Source organism: Sceloporus occidentalis, unplaced genomic scaffold (genome assembly GCF_023333645.1).
Source record: "Sceloporus occidentalis isolate IW3139 unplaced genomic scaffold, rSceOcc1.0.p SCAF_11, whole genome shotgun sequence".
NCBI classification, from domain to species: Eukaryota; Metazoa; Chordata; class Lepidosauria; order Squamata; family Phrynosomatidae; genus Sceloporus; species Sceloporus occidentalis.
Window position 1 is genome coordinate 2,636,176 of NW_028316991.1, and position 19,972 is coordinate 2,656,147.

At 38.5% G+C, this 19,972-nt stretch overlaps 1 protein-coding gene across 1 annotated transcript in view; it reads right to left on the reverse strand.

The window, feature by feature from the left end:
* LOC149305434 (aspartyl/asparaginyl beta-hydroxylase-like) overlaps positions 1–19,972 on the reverse strand; it is a 49,760-nt gene that overhangs the window by 20,682 nt on the left and 9,106 nt on the right. The window contains exons 6-8 of the mRNA XM_089477505.1: positions 18,828–18,976; positions 15,247–15,327; positions 8,595–8,666 (exon numbers count right to left, since the gene is read on the reverse strand). Coding sequence (XP_089333631.1) covers positions 8,595–8,666; positions 15,247–15,327; positions 18,828–18,976 — 302 coding nt within the window. The remainder of the gene's footprint in view (positions 1–8,594; positions 8,667–15,246; positions 15,328–18,827; positions 18,977–19,972) is intronic.

Here is a 19,972-nt window from a genome sequence, read left to right on the forward strand (position 1 = left end):
TCATCTGACAATGCAAATACATTCTAATTAGTAAAAAAAAAAAAAAAAAGTTTGGCAGCTAACGTTGTTTTCTATATTCGGGCTGATGTTTCAGACTTTTTTTATTTTGTTGTTGTTTTGTTTTATAAGATCCACATAAAAAAATCTATTTGCATCAAGATATAGCAACATAATCAATACACAATCACACTGTATGATTCAGGCATTGATAAAAAAAACTGTATTTTAAGAGATTTCTATTCCATTTGCTTGACGTTTACATTGAGAAGTAGGCGCTTACCAAATGAATCATGAATTAAATTGCAAAGCAGTTTCTGTACAAATCAGTTTGCTCAGGAGATGATCACTAGAGGTTTTAATTATAGAGGTAACCAGAAAACGTGGTAAAGGAAGATGAGGAAATCAAGCTTTTACCGATGAAAATCATTAGGGAGCACTAGAACGTAAAAGGAGTTTCACCTCCAAACTACGCATTTATACACCACATTTATACACATAGGAGAGACAGGATAATTAAGAAGCACAACTCTCTGCAAACAGTAAGAACACATATACACTACTTGATTTTACGGGGGCGATATGAGCAACAAGTATACAAAACGGGGAAATTGTTTCCTATTATGAACATCAATAAGATTTGGTATTATTAGAAACCGTACCGTATATATAAATAGTGAGAAAAATACATTATATTATTAGCCTGTTTTTTGTGACCCTCGTCACTTTATTTACCTGCTGGTTCTTCTACTTGTTTCTCTGACGCCAATGTGTTATCTTCTGCAAGAGAAATATAGTCTCAATATCTTCCAGACCGGATATTTATCACAGGCTAATGGTCAAGGTGAAACAAACTATTTCATATCAACTTTTTAAGAATATTTAAAAAAAACAAAACAAAAAACAAAAAAAAAAAAACAGGGACAATTTATCCTTTAATGTAGGCGAACATAATAGGATATTAGAGATTATCAGCCTACTACAAAAATTTGCCAGCTCACCACAACTCATTGCTCTCTAAACAGACTGTAAGCTCATAAGAACAGGGCGCTCATCCCGTACTGTACCAGCCTCAATGTGTGCCGACGTTATTGTCCATTTTAACACGTAATCATTTACACTCCTCTCCTTATTGAGCTACAGAACCTGCCTGTGTTCTTTAAATAAAATGTTATATAATAATGTCATGTTTTGCTGTTAACAACGCAATTGCTTAAGGTTGACCATACTTCCTAACATTTCAAATGGCCAAAGAGGAACATGTTTTAGGGGTGCGTGGATAGAGCTGGGGTCTGGGACCTGCTAAGTAATCGATAACGGATTTTGGCAAGGTAGCATTTTATTTATTTAAATTGCTTCTATTTTATTGGCTGTTTCAGAGCCGTAGAACACTGCGATTCACTCATACCCAGCAAAACATTCCGAGCCCCTAGAAAACCGGGACAGAAAGGCCTGGGTCCAAAAAGTGTCTGTCCCTCGTAAAGAGGGACGCCCGGGAGATATGCGGTACTCATTGCCACGATTAGTTTGTACATACCTCTGACATCATCTGTTCTGACATCTTCAGCTTGCGTTTCTGCAAACAAAACACAGCTATGATGAGGGTCAACGGAAAAAAAAAAAAACATCAACGAGCTACGCCCGTCACATGCATTAACTAGACCCGCCGGTTTCAACACAGGCGATGGTAATTAGCAATGTTTAGTTTTGCCATAGCCAACATAATACTGAAAATGAATACCTACGTTGCCCGTTTCTAGATCTGTAACTTTAAAACTCTAAGCACCTTACTGGAGTAAAAGGTATGGAAAAGCTTAAGGGTATTGTAAAGCCTCTAAACATCTGTGGAGGACCTATGGATTTATACCCAGCTGAACACTTAGATTGATGAGAGTTGCATCAAGCGACATCATGAAACGTTAAAAAAGGTCACCTAAGAAAGCCGTCAACCATTACAGGTTTGTGCTGAGAATCTTTTTTGTCTATCCGGTGCTCCACAAAGAGCACAGGACGCCTTTATCAAAATGATCAACTAAAAACAGCAAATTATTCTAAAAAACTGTTAAATAAACCTAGGTATCTGTATGCGATTTGAACAAAAAACTCAGCCCTAAGCTTAACCCTTTGGTGACTGCTCCAACATCATGATTAACATATATTCACAAATGACTCAGCCTCACAGTTTTACACCAAATTTTCCATGTTATATCATTAAATGGTCTGCAATGGAAGCGAAAAAAAGCTTATGCTTTTCCACATATAATATGTAAATACTGTAAGATTATTGTAGCCATTGGATGAAGAGGATCCCCAGTCTTTTGCCCTACTACCCAGCAAGCAGTTTTGGTTAAATAGCGCATACCGGTTGCTTCATTTGACTCCTCTGCGATTTGCTCTTCCTGCAACCTCTCATCTGTTCAGGGGAAAAACATTTTTTAATTTTACTGACAAAATGTAGAAATGTATAAAATAAACTAGGCATCTCTGCAAACCTTTTGTTTCTGTACCATCGTTAACCAGACTGAATTGTGATGAGCGTGCAAGTCCAGTATTCATACACATACCAGGCCAACTTGTATATTATCACCTAGTTCTACTTTACACAAAGCTCATTTCTATCAAGTAATTATTAGAAATAAATCCAACGATTAAGATATAAAATTTGCCACTGTGTCTAACAATCTTATTTTGATTTTTATTCATAAAACTGTGGAAAATGTACCGTATTTGTTCGATTATTAGGCGACCCCCAAAAATTTGAATATTAATTTAGGAAAAGAAAAGGTCTAGATATAAGACAACACTATAAGAAAAAGGTTTTACTAGTAAATATTAATTTACATGTAAACTATTTTTTCAGATTTAATAAAAACTATGTCTGAGAAAAATGCAATTATTGTTTTTATTTCCTTTTATTTGCCAGCCTGCCCCCCCCAGATATGCCTTATACCCCCTAAATGCCACTCTGCCTCCCTGATATTCCTTTTAACACCCTATATGCCACTCTGCCTCCAGAAAGCCCTGATACCCCCCACTATTACCCTCCCCGACTTACCAGCGCTTCCCTAGACTTGTCCCCCGTGCTTCAGATTCCTTGGTGTCTAGTGGGGCAGCCGGTGGAGGTCTGCGCAAAGCGTGCAGACAACCTCCGCTGCTGCCGGCACTTCTGCCGGGCTTCTATGAATGAGCATCGGAAGGTCATGTGACTAGCGCTCCGTCATAGAAGCCCCAGAGGAAGTACCGACAGCAGCAGAGGTTGTCTGCCCGCATCGCACAGACCTCCATCGACTGCCAAAGAGGAGGATCCAGGTCCCCTGCAGCACTGCGGGTGATCTGGATCTTAGTCTTGTAGTCATTTGAGGTCTGATTAGAAGACGACCTTGAATATAAGACAAGAGCATTTGCTCTGAAAAAACCTTGTCTTATAATCGAGCAAATACGGTATATCTTATCTTCAAGTCATTCAAGAAACATGAAATGAACAAGATTTATTCTGTAATACCCAAACGTATGCTCTCCATACAATAAATCATCACCACAAGATCACTATTCCCACAAGAGTTTAAAAGGCTTTAGGATACCAGTACACAAACAGATACCAACCTTCTTGTTGCTCTTCTGCTGCATGCAAAATTTCTTCTGCAAAACAAGACATTTTCACATATTATAATTGAGCAAAATCTGCAAAACTTGCAAAAGATCAAACCACAAGTACATAAGAAACTACAGAAGAGGACCAGGTAAAAGAATATCTAAGGTAGGGCCTTTTGCCCAGTGATGGTAAAGCCTATTCTCCATGCTGGTGTATGGGCTTGACCGAAATGTATCATGCTCAACAGACTCCATATGGAGTGTGATAACTTACAAGTAGAGGATCAGACAACAAACAACACACAAAGAACAGCTGTTTACTGTTTGGGACTCATGTATTGTCACAACTCCTATACACAGCTTTTTATTCTGTAGTATCAATTGATATAAAGTATTTATATAGGCTGGGTTTACAAATTACATATGATAGGGTACATATTCAGAACTCCAGTCCTCGTATACTGCAATGTCTTATCTTAAGCGTAACCTTTCAAAATCAACGGAAAATATGGTAAAGACGCAGGGGTTCACTAGAAGACATCATGAAGTCCTACAATGCTGGGGGAGCCTGGTTCTAACAGGGTATGATGAGTAACAATAAGGTCAATGAGCCTGAATATACACTCACCTGTCCTGTACAGTTCTTCCTCAGACAGAGCTTCGTCTGGAATGAAGAATTAAAAGACATAAGACTACAGGCAAAAAGACAAAATTATCGTATCAAAAAAATATATGGTAAATTCTTACCTCTTTCTAAATCTTCTTGTGCAACAGGAACTTCTTCAGATATAAAAATAAATAATTAGGATTCTTAAAGTGGGCTCAATTAAGTAGGGGCAAATACTTTCATAAACAATCATATACCACTGCAAACACAAGATGCATTTTATTTTTATTTTAATTTTTATTTTAAAAGAAGGAAATCTGTATATTTACACAAGGAAAAACAATCTCGATGCACTTACCTTCTTCTTCAGGAGCAGAATCTGTTTTGTGGAAAAAAAAAAAAAATTAGTTCTAATATTTGGCCATTAACAACAGGCAATCAGAATGAGATCTTTAAAGGAACCGAAAAGGGGAAACAAAAATCTAAAGCCTATGTTATATGATTTTCATATCATATAATCAAGATTGTAAGCTTGCGAGCCGGGCTCTCTCCACCTAATGTATCGGTTTGTCTTAGTCTGTCAATTCTCATCTTGTCATACCCCTTGAATATATGTATTGTATTAAGCGCTGCGTAAATTGTTGGTGCTATGTAAATAAAAGATATTATTATTATTAGGGCTGCAACTAACGATTATTTTAATAATCGATTAGTTGGCCGATTATTTTTTCGATTAATCGATTAATCGGATAAAAAAAAACAATATGCAACTTTTTTGTTTATTTAAAATTTAATGAACTGGATGTTAAAAAACAACTTAAAATTTACATTAACATTCTTATTTTGTTATGATGTAATAAAAAACCAATATGTTCAAAGTACAAAAACCCAAACACAATATTTATGAAACAAAATACCCGCAAACATTCTGAAAAGAGGTGGACTATTACTGTTCAAGAAACTTTGCCCCAGCCCTGGCACTTTGCACCCAGCACTTTGCCCCACCCCTGGCACTTTGCACCCAGCCCTGGCACTTTGCACCCAGCACTTTGCACCCGGCACTTTGCACCCAGCCCTGGCACTTTGCACCCAGCACTTTGCACCCAGCCCTGGCACTTTGCACCCAGAACTTTGCCCCAGCCCTGGCACTTTGCACCCAGAACTTTGCACCCTGGCACTTTGCACCCAGCCCTGGCACTTTGCACCCGGCACTTTGCACCCGGCACTTTGCACCCAGCACTATTATCGATTTTATCGATTCGTTGTTTCAGCCCTAATTATTATTATTAATAAAAAATATAATTACAGGGGATGGTTAAAAAATTAGAATCTACTTGCTTGTTTTTGCTTTGTGCTTTTCATGAATATTAGTAACTAAAAATAAATTAATATTCAAGTCTTACTTATCCAGATTACATCAGAGATGAGTTTGCAAATTATAATGGGCTTGTTATAAAAAAGAGATTATTACCATAGAGAGTTTCTTCTAGATCACTAAGCTCTGTTTCTTCTATTGCTTCTGTATCTGAAAATACAAGTGAAAATTTACAGGGGTGCTAAAGAAAACATTACACCTCTTTGGGGGAAAAAGCTAGCTTCCCATATACTCTAATAACATCGCAATACCAAATCCTTTGAGACCCAGCTGGATGGACGGACACTCTTATAAAGCTAATTGGCAAACGTTCTTGCAACCTCAGCATCTTATAAAGCAAGCAGCCAATTACTGCAATATTCAACAGTTATTAAAAATAAAAAAATGTAAGAAAAATACAGCAATAGTGGTTACCTAAGAGTCACCTAAAATGCATTTTTAAAGAAAATTGAATTATCAGCTGAACTGGGGAAAATATTGGTACCTGGTGTTTCTGGTGTAGGCTCTTCAATCTCCTCTTCAGGTTCTGGAGTATCTAAAGAAGATACAAATAATATATTATTATTTGTATGCAGAAATTTACTTGGGCATATGAACTTTGCTATACCATGATTATAGTCACATGCTTTTGTGTCACATGACTATTAAGTGCTCCCAATATATATATATCTATCAATAATACAAAATTGGAAATGATTAAACTATTCTTTCTGGGAAAGGTGTAGGCATTCTACAGTATTAGGAATGGCATTTAATGCTGCATTTAGGTACAAACATTCAATTTAGCAGTGTACATGGTAGAGGATCTTTGAAACAATCAGTTAGATGAAAGCAGAAACCCATACATACAGCAACAAGAGAAAAGAGGTAAGTATATTTTGATTTATGAAAAAGGTGAATTACACTATAGAATTGTCATGAATGTTAAAGTTTACATTACACGTTTGTCCTTGCCATTGTGCCTGATCACTCAAGACTGGAAGATTATTTGCAATGGACTAATTCAGACCATTTTAAACAGGGATGTGTTGGCCTGGGGGTCATTTCCACCTTGGGCTGCTCTAAAATTCTTAAAAAAGGGCCATTCGGACTTGGACATTGTGTGATCACATGTAAAAATGTGAGAGTGTATGCGTAAGTGTGTGTTAGCATGAGCGTGTATGTGTATGTGTGGGTTAGTTACCGGAGTGAGGTGAAGGGGCCACTTGGCTTTATCTGCCCCCTACGGGCCAGAAGGTGCCAGCCCTCTTCTATTTTAATGCCTGTGTCATACCACCAAGCTGTACAGGGATATCAAAAATATATCAAATTAAAACTATTCTATGTGCATTTTTTTTGAGCTTTGTTGTTATTTATATAATCCATGCTTCCTCTTAATCTACATACCTGCAAGCTCATCAGCCTGGGGTTCCTCTTCTAAAACAGAAAAAAAAAATAGAAGTTTAATCCATCAGAGTAATATTTGCAAATACATAGGAGGTATGCTTTAAGTAACATTATTACAAAAGACTTTAACGATGTTCAGGATCTACTATGAAGGACCAAAAAAAACATCTTCTTCAATAAGTGCTGCTTCCCCCTGCACAATGCGTAGATGAAGCTGGTGAACTAAAATGTCCAATGTACCTACACAAGTGATAGTATCAAAATTATATTCTACTGACACCTTGTGGCACTAACAGAATCATCATGTCTGTGAAGTGAAGTATTCTGAAAAGCACATTTTCTGAAGACCTACAAATAGTAGGTAATAGAAACTAGTTTCATCATTTGCTAGGATCACCTTTACATGAGTACATGAGATGTCAGGATTTTATACTGGGAATAAGTCATTCGTAATGCAATACTCCGGGGCTTCTAGTTAAAATAATGCCTTTTGTTTCTTTAAACAATACCTGCATCGTCAGGTGTATATTCGTCCTCAACAGCTCCTTGTGTATTTTCATCATCTAAAAAGTCTTTGTTTTCATCTTCATTGACCGGCTCCTCTGATTCGGGCACATTCTCATTCAAATTAAGATCTTCCTCTTCAGAGTCATCTATAACAGGGGCTTCAGGTTCTTTATACTCAGACGCTGTGTTTTCAGAAGCTGCTATGTCTGGCTCATCTTCAAAAATGGTTTCTTCTACATCGGCTTCTCCAGTTTCTGTGACTTCCAAAGTTTCTTGCTCTGGCACTTCCTCTGTTTCCAAGACCTCTTCAGCATCATGTATGCCTAAAGATTCTGGTCCCGAGTCTACCTCATCCTCCTCTGGTTCCGTTACAGCTTCTGTATGTTGCTCTTCTACAGGTTCAACCTCTTCCGGCTCTAATTCTTCTACTGGTTCTTCTAATTCCATTGCTGATTCTTCTACTCTTGTTTCCACTATTGGTTCTTCGACATCCACAGTGACGTCTTCCGTTTCTGGTTCCCCATTATCTGAAAGAACTTCATCTTCTGATTGTGGTTCTTCATCATCTACAGGCTCACTGCGTTCCTCTTAAAATAGAATAAAAATGTTGTTATTTACATATTATGTACATATTATACATAGATCATTGTTTCTGATGCAGGTTCAAATGAAAGGTAGTTATTTATTCACTAAAGAGAGAGCTTGCAGGAGGACCTGAGTCACAGCTCTTTGACTTCCCTATACATTATGAAGGGACAAACCCCAGTGGGTGGTTTGCAGGCCCTGTGTAATGTGTAGCTAAAATCTCCTGACCCATTGAATTATGCATTATATGTGACCAGCTGGGCCCTTAACTGAGCGACTGTGCCGGTCCATCATAACGAATGAGGAAGTGAAGGAGTTGAAACCACAACTCCAGCTGCAAACGCTCCCTTTAGTAAACAAACGCCATAAGGTTGAATACAATAAATGTTTAACAATTAATACATTCTGGATGTGACATTTAACAGAATAAATCAAAATCATAACAATTACACATAACTAAAATGAGTCAGATTTCTTTACTAGATAGCAAAAAATCAAGGTATGAGAAAAATTAATTTTTAATAAATAAAAAACTGAAAAATATACCATGTACAGAGTGTAATGATTCATGAACATCAGCCTCTAGTGCGTCTTCTAGGTCTAAGTCCTTTACATTATCTGAAGGTGAAAAAAAAAAAAGAAGAAGACTTGGTGATGAGTAAAGCATGGGTGTATTTAGTTTTCAACAAGATATTTTAACAACGGACTCCATGGAAAAAATGGAGTGAGGCTTTAGTTCACTTCTACCAGCTTGTGAGCATTGAAACATGTTAATGGAATAGTACTATTCTAGGAGTATTGCATACCTTTCTTAATTTCTTATTATACAAAATAGTATTCTTTTGGGCACTGTTAAATTATTATTATTTTTTTTGTCTTCCCAATATACATACAAGTTGATGTGGAAGAAAATAAATAACAGTTTAAAGGGACACTCAAGCAGTCATATGCATACAATAGTTGAGAGGTCCCTTGAAATTGTTCTGGAGCCCCTTGTGTATTTTCTCCAAACACATCTATTTGCATGTGATATCGTTGCTACCAGTCAGCTCCAGCCCTGTCTCAGTTAAATATATCGGCACACGCATGGAAAGTGCTCCTATTCATTTTAAGGGGAGCTCTTTCCTGCCAATCAGCGGTGAGAGTCGTTGGACCATGGAGGAGGTGGGGCGCCCACGTTTTTACCAAAGATAAGCCCTTTCGTAGTACTCACAAAGTACTTTATCATACATTATTCCTTGGGGAGGCTGTCAGGGACAGTAAACGGTCTCTTTAAGAATGGATGTTTCCTTTGCATGGATTTAAACCAGACCAACAGAAACGTTACATTTTATTCTTCTTCACATTGTTCTGGCGAATTTGGGCTGATAGTGGGAGGCGATTGATTCTATGCACAACGGATGACGTTCTATACAAGAATATAGTATTCTCTAATGAAACTGTTAATTGTGTTAAAATGTCCTTGCTATCAAGTTTTGAAATGTTTTATATCGGGTATGTTTATCACCCAGAAATCAAACAGGTTAACTTGTGACTCAAAACGGCAACTGCCATAGTGCAGCCCGTAATCTAGAACATATGTATAAAGAACAGCACTATCACACATCAAAACAGGTAATGGAAATATAAAGCTGTATCATACCATGATGGGAGTGACGAAAAATTTCTTCCACTGCATCTGCAAGGTCCTGGTCATCTATATCTGAATAATTAGAAGGCAGTCTCCTTTAATGCTAATTGTTTTGCAAATGTCCAACATGAATAAAAAGCTTACATCTGTATGGACAAAAGTGGTTGCTGGAGTTCTGTAGGCTATGCATACATGCAACATTCGTACAATACAGCTATTCTAGGAAGGCACATTGCTTTAGTAATTTTTGATATTGCATAGAAATGATCTGCAGGGCACATGATGCTTGGGGGGGGGGGTCTTGTTTTATTGTCCTACATTAATTTAGTAGCAGTAATTGTCAGTTTAGAACCCGTTGCCAAGTTCTTTAAAGGGTTCTAAAGACTAAGTAGAATGTCTTCTGCTGATTCGCCCATGTTGAACCGACACGATATTTACTGCAGTTAATTAAAAACAAAAAATACAACATACATTCGACAATGTATTCTACCGTGAGATACAGGATATTTACTAGCGCCAAATGGGGATCCACCATTTAAAGACTAGCTTTTATGAAACGTGATACGTTCAGGCTATCGTTTAACGTGAAATAAACTCTGTCTTCCTGGACAGTAACAAAACACAGTCGTACCATATTGCGTATTCTTTAATTTCTCATGAATCACATTCATTGCATCTGCCAGATCCTGATCGCTGATAACATCTGCACACAATCAGGAAGCAAAGGATGGTGAGAAGAGAAATAAAAATGAGGTAAATGACATTTCCTATTTAATACACATATCAGGGAGCTGTCAAAATGAGCCAAGCCACTGTTCCCTTTAACATGTTGAGTGCCAGAGTAATTTTCATTATGGCAGACCACAGAAGGTGGGCAGAATTTTGTGACAGTTAAATTTAGAAAAGAACCTCACAAAATGTTGATATTTTCATAGAAGCCACGTTTAAGATTATGCTGTCCATATTTGCCCCCCCCCCCAAAAAACAAAAGCATTTTGGTAAAATACTATTTCTTCAAAGTGCTCTAATCCATTGAATTATGCATTATATAGGGCCAGCATTTTGCCTTCTTTCTAAAAAGAAAAAACTACAACTAACTCATGTTAACCCTCCTGTTCCAACTATATTTAGTACATAAACCTAAATGTCTAAGCAGCTGATCCTCACTACCCAACAATTTCAGTTATGGTTTAAGAGGGATTAAAGTGACACCAGACATGGGACATCTTGTGTCTACTTGGTCAACCCCATATCCTACGCATTTACTCTAGGGTTAAACTCACTTAGTGAAGTGACTCAATAAAGGGTTCAACAAAGATAATTCCTGATGACTTGAATATATTGTTGACGCACCTGTACACAGTTGGGGCTTTTCTTACTAGTGTACCGTTGCGGAGCACAGGTGAGTCAACAATATATTTAAGTTGTGATGAGTTACTGTCATTCATTACAAGAATTATTTTTCTGGCCAGTATTTGTATAGGTGTATGAATGGGCCTGGAAATTTTTAGCTCCTTGTGGTGAATGGAAAAATTCTCAGGCAGTCAGGTAAGAAGTCATTCATAATATTACGTATGACATGATAGTATGAGAAACACGTAAAGCATTACAAAATGTTTACTGTAATGTCAATTACTCACAGCAATAATGCAGAGCCTTTAAAAAATAGGGCTTATGGAAATAAAATTATCTTTGTATAAATACACAAACTTTTCTTCTGCAATATTTCAGATAGTGTATCTAAATAGTGTAACTAATTAGCATTTTTTCTTTATCTGCAGCAGTACAATACTTTTTCAAATGTTTCACACAGGGCCGGCCTTAGGGGTGTGCGACTTGTGCGGCCGCACAGGGCGCCATGCCAACAGGGGCGCCTGCCTGGGACTTAAATTAAAGCATCGGGTTTTTTTTTAGTTTTTTTTTTAAACTTTAACACCCTCCATATTAAAGTTTTTTTTTAACTTTATTTAACATGGAGGATGTTAAATAAAGTAAAAAAACCCAAAAAATACGATGTTTCAATTTAAGTCCCAAATAGGGGCGCCGAGTGGTCGCTCGTGAAGTTTTGCAGCAACCGCTCGGCGCCCCTCACGCTCCGTGACTCAGTCGCGGTGCCGGCGTTTCATGCTGAGCGCCGGAATTTTTCTGGTGCTCAGCTGTGAAGCGTGCACCGCGGCAGATCGGGAAGACGGACGCCTCCCGCTGCCACCGCAGGACTCCGGCAACGAGATAAGTAGGGATAGGGGGCAGAGGAGGGGGGCAGCGAGAAGGGGCAGAGGACGGGAGGCAGTAAAAGCGGCAGAGTGGGTGGGGCAGTGAGAAGGGGATGGGGGGCACTAGAGGAGTAGTCCGCACAGGGCGCCAGAACACTTAAGGCCGGCTCTGGTTTCACAGACTGTAGGGAACGGAACCTTTCCAGTCGCCTTAAAGAACTGGTACATCAATACACCTTCTGGCTGAAAGCAGTGGGGTACAGGTAAATTACTGCGTGTTGGAACAAAAATGTATTATGTATTCACTTTAAATAGCAATTTACTGGTTGCTCTAATTGTAAGTGCATTAGCACAAAATATTTGACATGTCAAGATGAATGTAATACTTTGGGCTCCACATACTTTACTCTGTTGCTAGATCCATTTGTAATAGGCGACTCAAGCCAAATGTAGTCATTATACGTCAGGATCTGTCAGACTTCCAGCTTTGGCATGGTTATAGGATTACAGATAGCTGACTATGTGAAATTGTATGCACTGCAGAAACCTCATAGCTATAACATCAATACCCCTGCAGCTGTATTATTCTGATCTAGCTAGCCATACAAGAATTTTAGATAGATGTAAAAGTCTTATTATCAATTATTAATTCAGACTTATCTCTTAAAATTTAAATATATGTATGTAATAGTAAGCTCCATCTCTCCTGTCTTTCACCATGTACTGAAATGGTTTCTCCCATGCTTCAACATCTCCAGGCTACTGAATTCTAAATTTGCCTTCTTTCTTTTTAATTGCCCCCCCCCGCCAAACCTCCTAATAGATGTTAGGTGCCCAAGAGCAGGGACCTCTTCTCCTTATAAATGTATGTCTTAGGATTGTTAATGTTATAGCTGATTTGATTTTCTCCCTTCGTTGTAATAAGGTATACATTTGGAAGATGTGAATATAAACACGTCAACACCCTTCGCAAAGAGACAATGAAGATTATGCATAAAAATTATTCTGGTGCAAAAGCTTGAGCAGTTCCACCTGGCCGTTCCATTCATTGCTATAGTGATAAAACCACTTGGCACTAAAGTCACTTTTAGTAAAGCCCTAAGTAGTAATCATTGACAATCCTTCTACTTCATAAATATTGCCAAATAAGGTTCTCTGTCTTTATTTGTGATTCAGAGAATGTCTCCTTCATAGCTGATGGCTGGAAGGCATCTTTGTATATCTGTACAACCAGTGGCGGATCTACCGGGGTCGCAGGGGTCGCGACTGCGACCGGGCCCCGGCGGCAGGGGGGGCCCAAGCCAAGGGGCCGCCCGAAATCTTTTTTTTTTTACGTTTTTTTTTTTTTTTTTTAAATAAGGCAGGGGCGTCCAACATGCGGCCCGCGGGCCAAATGCGGCCCGCGAGACCTCGAGGTGCGGCCCGCGTAAGATCGGCAGCCAGGGCAACCGATCTTACACGAGCCGCACCTCAAGCCCTGCTACTTACTTGTGGGAGGGTCTTCTGGACAGCACGGAGGAAGCGGAGTTCACGTGACTTCCTACTTCCTCTGTGCTTTAGCAGAGAAGGCAGAGGGAGGCCGCGCCCCCTGCTGAAGTCTGTGAGCGGCATCGAGGGAGCTGCAGTACAGGTAAGGGGGTGGGGAGGGTGTTTGAATGAGTGTGTGTGATTGAGGGAATGAATCTGTGAATTAATGATTATATGAATAAATGAGTGTGTGTGTGTGTGTGTGATAGCATGGATGTGTAAGTGCTGGAACCTAGGCATGATGGGACTGTGATTGCTGTTAGCAATCACACTCCTATCATGCCAAGTCAGCCAGTACATGCTGAAACCTGGCCAGCTGCCCCCCTTGTGTAGTGATAATGCCAGCAGTATGGGGTCTGCACTTACAGCCACCCTGTACCAGCATGTACTGGCTGACTTGGCATGATAGGAGTGTGATTGCTAACAGCAATCACAGTCCCATAATGCCTAGGTTCCAGCATTTACTGGATGGATGTGTAAGTGCTGGAACCTAGGCATGATGGGACTGTGATTGCTGTTAGCAATCACACTCCTATCATGCCAAGTCAGCCAGTACATGCTGAAACCTGGCTAGCTGCCCCCCTTGTGTATTGATGCTGCCAGCAGTATGGGGTCTGCACATCACTTACAGCCATCCTGTACCAGCGTGTATTGGCTGACTTGGCATGATAGGAGTGTGATTGCTAACAGCAATCAGAGTCCCATCATGCCTAGGTTCCAGCATTTACTGGATGGATGTGTAAGTGCTGGAACCTAGGCATGATGGGACTGTGACTACTGTTAGCAATCACACTCCTATCATGCCAAGTCAGCCAGTACATGCTGAAACCTAGCTAGCTGCCCCCCTTGTGTAGTGATGCTGCCAGCAGTATGGGGTCTGCACATCACTTACAGCCACCCTGTACCAGCATGTACTGGCTGACTTGGCATGATAGGAGTGTGATTGCTAACAGCAATCACAGCGAGCACAGTCCCATCATGCCTAGGTACCAGCATTTACTGGTTGCCTAGGCTAACAGCAATCACACTCCTATCATGCCAAGTCATATTGCTAATTTTGTCCAATTGTGTGTTACCTACTTTTATTAAACATGTGAGTTTTTATTATTATTTTTAAAGGTGGGGGTCATTTTCGGTTTTGGCTAAGTGAACCCTGAATGTTTTGGTCCAGAATTTTCATTTTAGTTCATCCCTAGAATAAATCTAGGGAATCCTGAATTTGTAGTCGCAAAACTTTCAAGGCCCAGAAATCAGTGAGAGGAAGAGTAAAGGTTTTGTGTCATTTTACTTTATTTTAATCTGCATATTTTATTAAAGGCCATATTTTTTGTCACAGTGAAAAATGAGTGCGGCCCGCGCATGTATACAATTCTGATGAAGTGGCCCACTGCAGAAAAAACTTGGACACCCCTGGATTATGTACTTTGTACATGCGCCCCTTTTTCTTTGATTATGATTCAATATGTAAATTGAATTTGTTGAATTAGTTGAAAAAAAATTGTTGGGTAAAAATCATGTTTTTTTGGGGGGGGTGAGGGGGTGGGGGGGTGAAGGGGTGGGGGGGCCCTTAACAGATTCTCGCACCCGGGCCCTGAGGCGTCTAGTTACGCCCCTGTGTACAACTGGAATCTTTGGCACCAAAGCACTGTTAAATGTTTCTTATTATATACCTTTTTAGTCAATACTTTAAGCAAGATACTTGTATATTTGACAGCTAAGAACTCGTGTTTATTCAGATGGCAAAACTGTACAAGGTCCAACGTGTGCTTCCCCCCCCCCCCCCCCCCCCCAGGAGAGTGTTTGGCATGTAGTACTCTCAACATCTCACCTGAATGGACTGGCTCTTCTAGATGGTCGTTCTCTTCAGAGTCTTCTGACGGTTCTTCTAAGATTGATCTTTCTTTCAGTCCTGAATTTCCCAGTTATAAGAGGTTTATTAAAGCAGAGTCAAAATATACATTCACACATACACAAGAGAATGTAAGTGAACCCTTTCGAAATACCTTGATTGTTCCCCTAATTATTCATAAAACGTTATCTGCTCTACATTTAAGTCACATATAGAGAAAAACATGCCTAAACTAATAATGCACAAGTATACGCTTTCACATCTTAATTGAACACACCCATTAAACATTCAGAGTCCTGGTGGAAAAAGTTAGGGAACCCTTGCATTTAATAACTGGCCGAACCTCCGTTCGCAGCAATAACCCTCACTCTAGGGTTCTTTGTTTACCTCATTGAGAATTATTTTACTCTTGGAGCCATCTTGGCTTCTACAGACAGGAGCCACCGCACTAAATGGTTTCCACATACAAATATGTAAACTCCTTGGGACTACCATGTAACCCTTTCCAGCTTTATGGAAATCAACAATTCTTGTTCACATCAGAAGATGCTTCTTGAGAACAGCAAACAACATGTTTGACTGGACTACAATTACATTTTGTCTAGGGCTTCACACACTTTCTCCAAACCACACTGTAAATGTTTGAATAATGTATTCAATATGGCCAAGAACAACACAATCATTTGTGCGTTCTTAGTTAAAACATATTGTGTATGTTCGTTATTGTAACTTAGATGAAGATTATATTTTAAGACAACTTTTTACATAAATGCTGGTATTTCCAAAGGGGTTTACTTGCTTGTTCTTGTCACTGCATATACACACATGAATTAACCTAGGCCAGTTCTACCCCAGTTTGCTCATGCCATCAAAATTTGGTTTAAGTGAACCAAAGAGTGCGGCAAACAATTACCTACAATTGTTCATGTTTATACAGTTCTTACAGTCAACGATGATTGATAAACATTAGGAATACTCTGAATCAGAAATGTAAAAGAAAGAACAGCTGCCATCAGAAACTCAGACATGGGATAAATGTCAAGGTGTTTGGGACACAGACGCTGTGGATAATATTTAAAAAAACAAACAAAAAAAAAAAAAACTTAATTTTGAAGGCAGATAACCATTTGGTCCACCTACCCCTGCCCATATATGCCTGTAAAAATCTCAAACCTTTTTCTGTCCTTGTTTTTGTCTTATACATAGGATTGCCTTATGCCTACGCAATGCATTTTAAGTAGCTGCTAAGTAAAAACTGAAAGTTCCTCAAATTACATTTATATGTAAATGAAATCAACATAGATGTTCAACTGCTTACTGAAGATAGACAAACGAGCTAAGCAGAACATTTTAGAAGTCAGTTTTCCACCTTTTTGTGCAGAAGCTTTGAAGTGAATATAAAACCGTGGAAAAGCAACCACAGTATAATTTTAGGAGACATGGATGTCTGGCATTTGGATAACGCTTACAAGCATTGAAAAACAACTAGTATGTTATGGAGAAAACAAAACTGGACGATACAAAACCGATGATAGAGGTAAACACCATTGACATTAGACGGACAAAAATCTATATTAAAAGTAATATTAATTGGCTTTTACGAAAATATTTAAATTTCGTCTAGGAAAAACAAAAATGGAGATGTTTGTAATATCAGCAAAAAAGCGAATGCAAGTCCTGTGTGGTTTTCCTATATTTTTAACTGAAAAACTGACCAAATGCAACCAAAATGTTCCATCACATAAAGTCCAGAGCACACTTTATACATGTCCCTTAAAAATGAACAGTACCGTCTGTAGTCATGTAATAATTTATTAATGAAAAGGACAGTTTTATATCATTATTTTACTTTTTTTGCTTGTGTGTTGCATATGCTTAAGTACTAAAATTGGAAAGGCAGAGCAGTGATCACCATGACCTAGTGTGCGATGAGTAGGTCAGTGGTTTAAGCAATTTTACCGGTCGCAAATTAACCTTTGAAGTGCAACAGAGAACAACCTGAAATTAACTTTGTAAGAATAAAAAAAAAAAAATAGTCTCCAAACAGCAAAACAGGACTTTTAGCAGAGAACACAGACAGGTTTTTAGCACTTCATGGTTCATTATGTACACTTTTGAAACAGATTATTAAACAGAACAAAAGTCAAGTAACTACATAAGCAGTAAGTGCAAATTGGCTTTTTCTTCTCACTCTTTTTTTATTTTTTTTAATAATTATTCAAGCCACTTCAGCAAAACATTCCTTAAATTAAAATAGACTGTGAGAGTAGCCATAGAAGTGCCTCTTCTTTTTATTTTTGCTATACGACATTGAAGTACTATAGCTTACTTCTTTTTAATCTTCATTATCGGGCTCATTGGATGCCCTTTTGTCAAGTTTTTTCTCTCGGTTTGGCTCAGATGTCTTCTTGCTGGTGGTTCGCCTGCGTCTTTCATCTCTCTTCTTTCTTTGTTCTCTCTCTTCTTTGTCATTTTTCTCTTTCCCTGTATCTTTTTTTGATTTCTCATGCTCACCATGCTTCCTGTCTTTGATGTCTTTTAAAAGCTCCTTTGTATCTTGTGTTTTAGGCTCCTTGGTTTGGACTACCACTTTCTCTTTCACTTTTAGAACTTGCTCTTTTAGATCTTCTTTTACGTGTATTTTACATTTTAAAATACAAAAGGAGTGTCGTGTCAGTCAGCAAATAAGGTTAGCAGAAACAGGATGAAACAAGAAAATGGTTAATAGAAAACCCCATGTACTGATGGAAATATGAAAATCCTTCCAGTGTCAAAGTAAATTTGTGTTATTGATGAATCCATTCCCAAAAAAATTGTTCATTCTATAAAACTCTTCTGACCTGATAATTAAATACGTGGGGTTATTGTTGTAAAGAAGTGAACAGTACATTACAGGACCCCTACTGCAATCCGGCCTCAATAGCAGGCCAGCGCTATTTGACTGCCTGAGAGCCAAATTCCTACCACCCCAGCCAGCCAGCCCTTGCGACCCAATAAGCTTCCAGCTGCCATGCTGAATTTAACTTTGGTAAACATCAGAAACTCTATTCCTAGTACCCTTAAACACAGTCCCCAGATTTTTTTAATAATGTAAAGCTTTGCCTTGCTCATAGTCAACTCAACCACCCAATGCATTAGGAATGGCCAACCCCAGGCAAGTTCTCTTGCAAGAAGGGTCAAGCAATCCCCGCATTATGCGTCGTTAATTCCGTGAGATGAAATGTTTCAAAACGCAACTGGCATCTCTACAAGCTGCCATGGAATGCAACTCCCATAATACCCGTGCAGCAGCTGAAGCTTCAAAGGACTGCCAGTTCCTGAGCCATCACAAAATAGAGATAATTGTATCTTTTCTATTTCTTACATGCACAAAGCATGCTTCTCAGCACAAAGCATGCAAGTCACATAACTTCAGCTCTATTATAGGCTGCTGCTTTCGCAAAAAGGCACATTTTGACAATAAGAACCAACACAGGGCATGCTTTTCTGTATTCCGTTGTGTTGATATTTTGAACCAGTTGCAAAAAAAACCAAAGTTTAGATGAAATGGCTCCACATACTTTCATGTACTGTGCAATACCATTCATAGATTATATTAAAAAACATCCTGGGGGGCACTGCTCCTCCTGTTCTCCATGCATTGACATGACCATGCATATGAGCAGATATCCACATCGTGCAGGACACCTTTTGAGTTAGTGCATCTTCTCTAACAGAACCCATATTTAGGAAACAATAAATTGAGGTCACAAATTATTGATGAGATATGAAAACCCACACTATATAAGTTATATTCTTAAGGCCAGTATATCCTGTATACAATAGGTAATGACACCAGAAGTCCTTGTTGAAGGCAAGATACCCTCACTGCTACTAGTGCTCCCCCAAAATGTTATTGTTCTTATGCTCAGTTCTTCCTCTTTTGCTAATTCAACATTTGTTGAAAAATTATGTTAGAAGAGGCGATAGCATCACACCTCTAAGGGTAACAATCCTGTATTAAAACCAGCCAAAAGAAATGTGTCATCCCCCAAATAAGACCCAGAAATTATATATAGGCAATATGGCTTGATACAAGCCTGCACAGTGCATATTTTCTAGGTAACCCTAAGTCTAAGAAACAACATTGGAAGGAGAGTATTTTGTGACTTTTGTTTCAAAAGAATGTGTAATAGTAATTTAATATTTGACTATGTTAAGGTCCAATGGAGCGACTAAATTAAGATCACATCTGGGGCACATAAAAGATTAAAATATATATATATATATATATATAAATGAATGCAAAAAAATCAATTCACAGATTAGTATTTATTTAATATTACTACTGGTTTCGAAAATCATTGCAAAATCACAAAAAAAACAAAAAACGAGGAATCTAGCAGTTAAGAAATAACAGCTTTGAGGCTAAGCTATCAACGTCAGATTTTCAACAATCAGCAAAATCTGACAATGGATGCAAATGTACCTGGTGCCTTGGTTTTTGTCTTTGTTACTCCTCCTGGTTCTTCAGCTGGCATTTACATAATAAAAATAACGTACAAAATCAATGTGCACACAAGAGCCAACATGGCTGGAAATCATGCATACAAAGAGAAAATGTACGCTTAAAAAAAAAAAAGGGCCAATAAGGTTTCTATGAGCAGCTTTCAGCTCCATAAGTATCTTTAACCATTTTATATTATTTGTTCCTTTAAAATTTCCA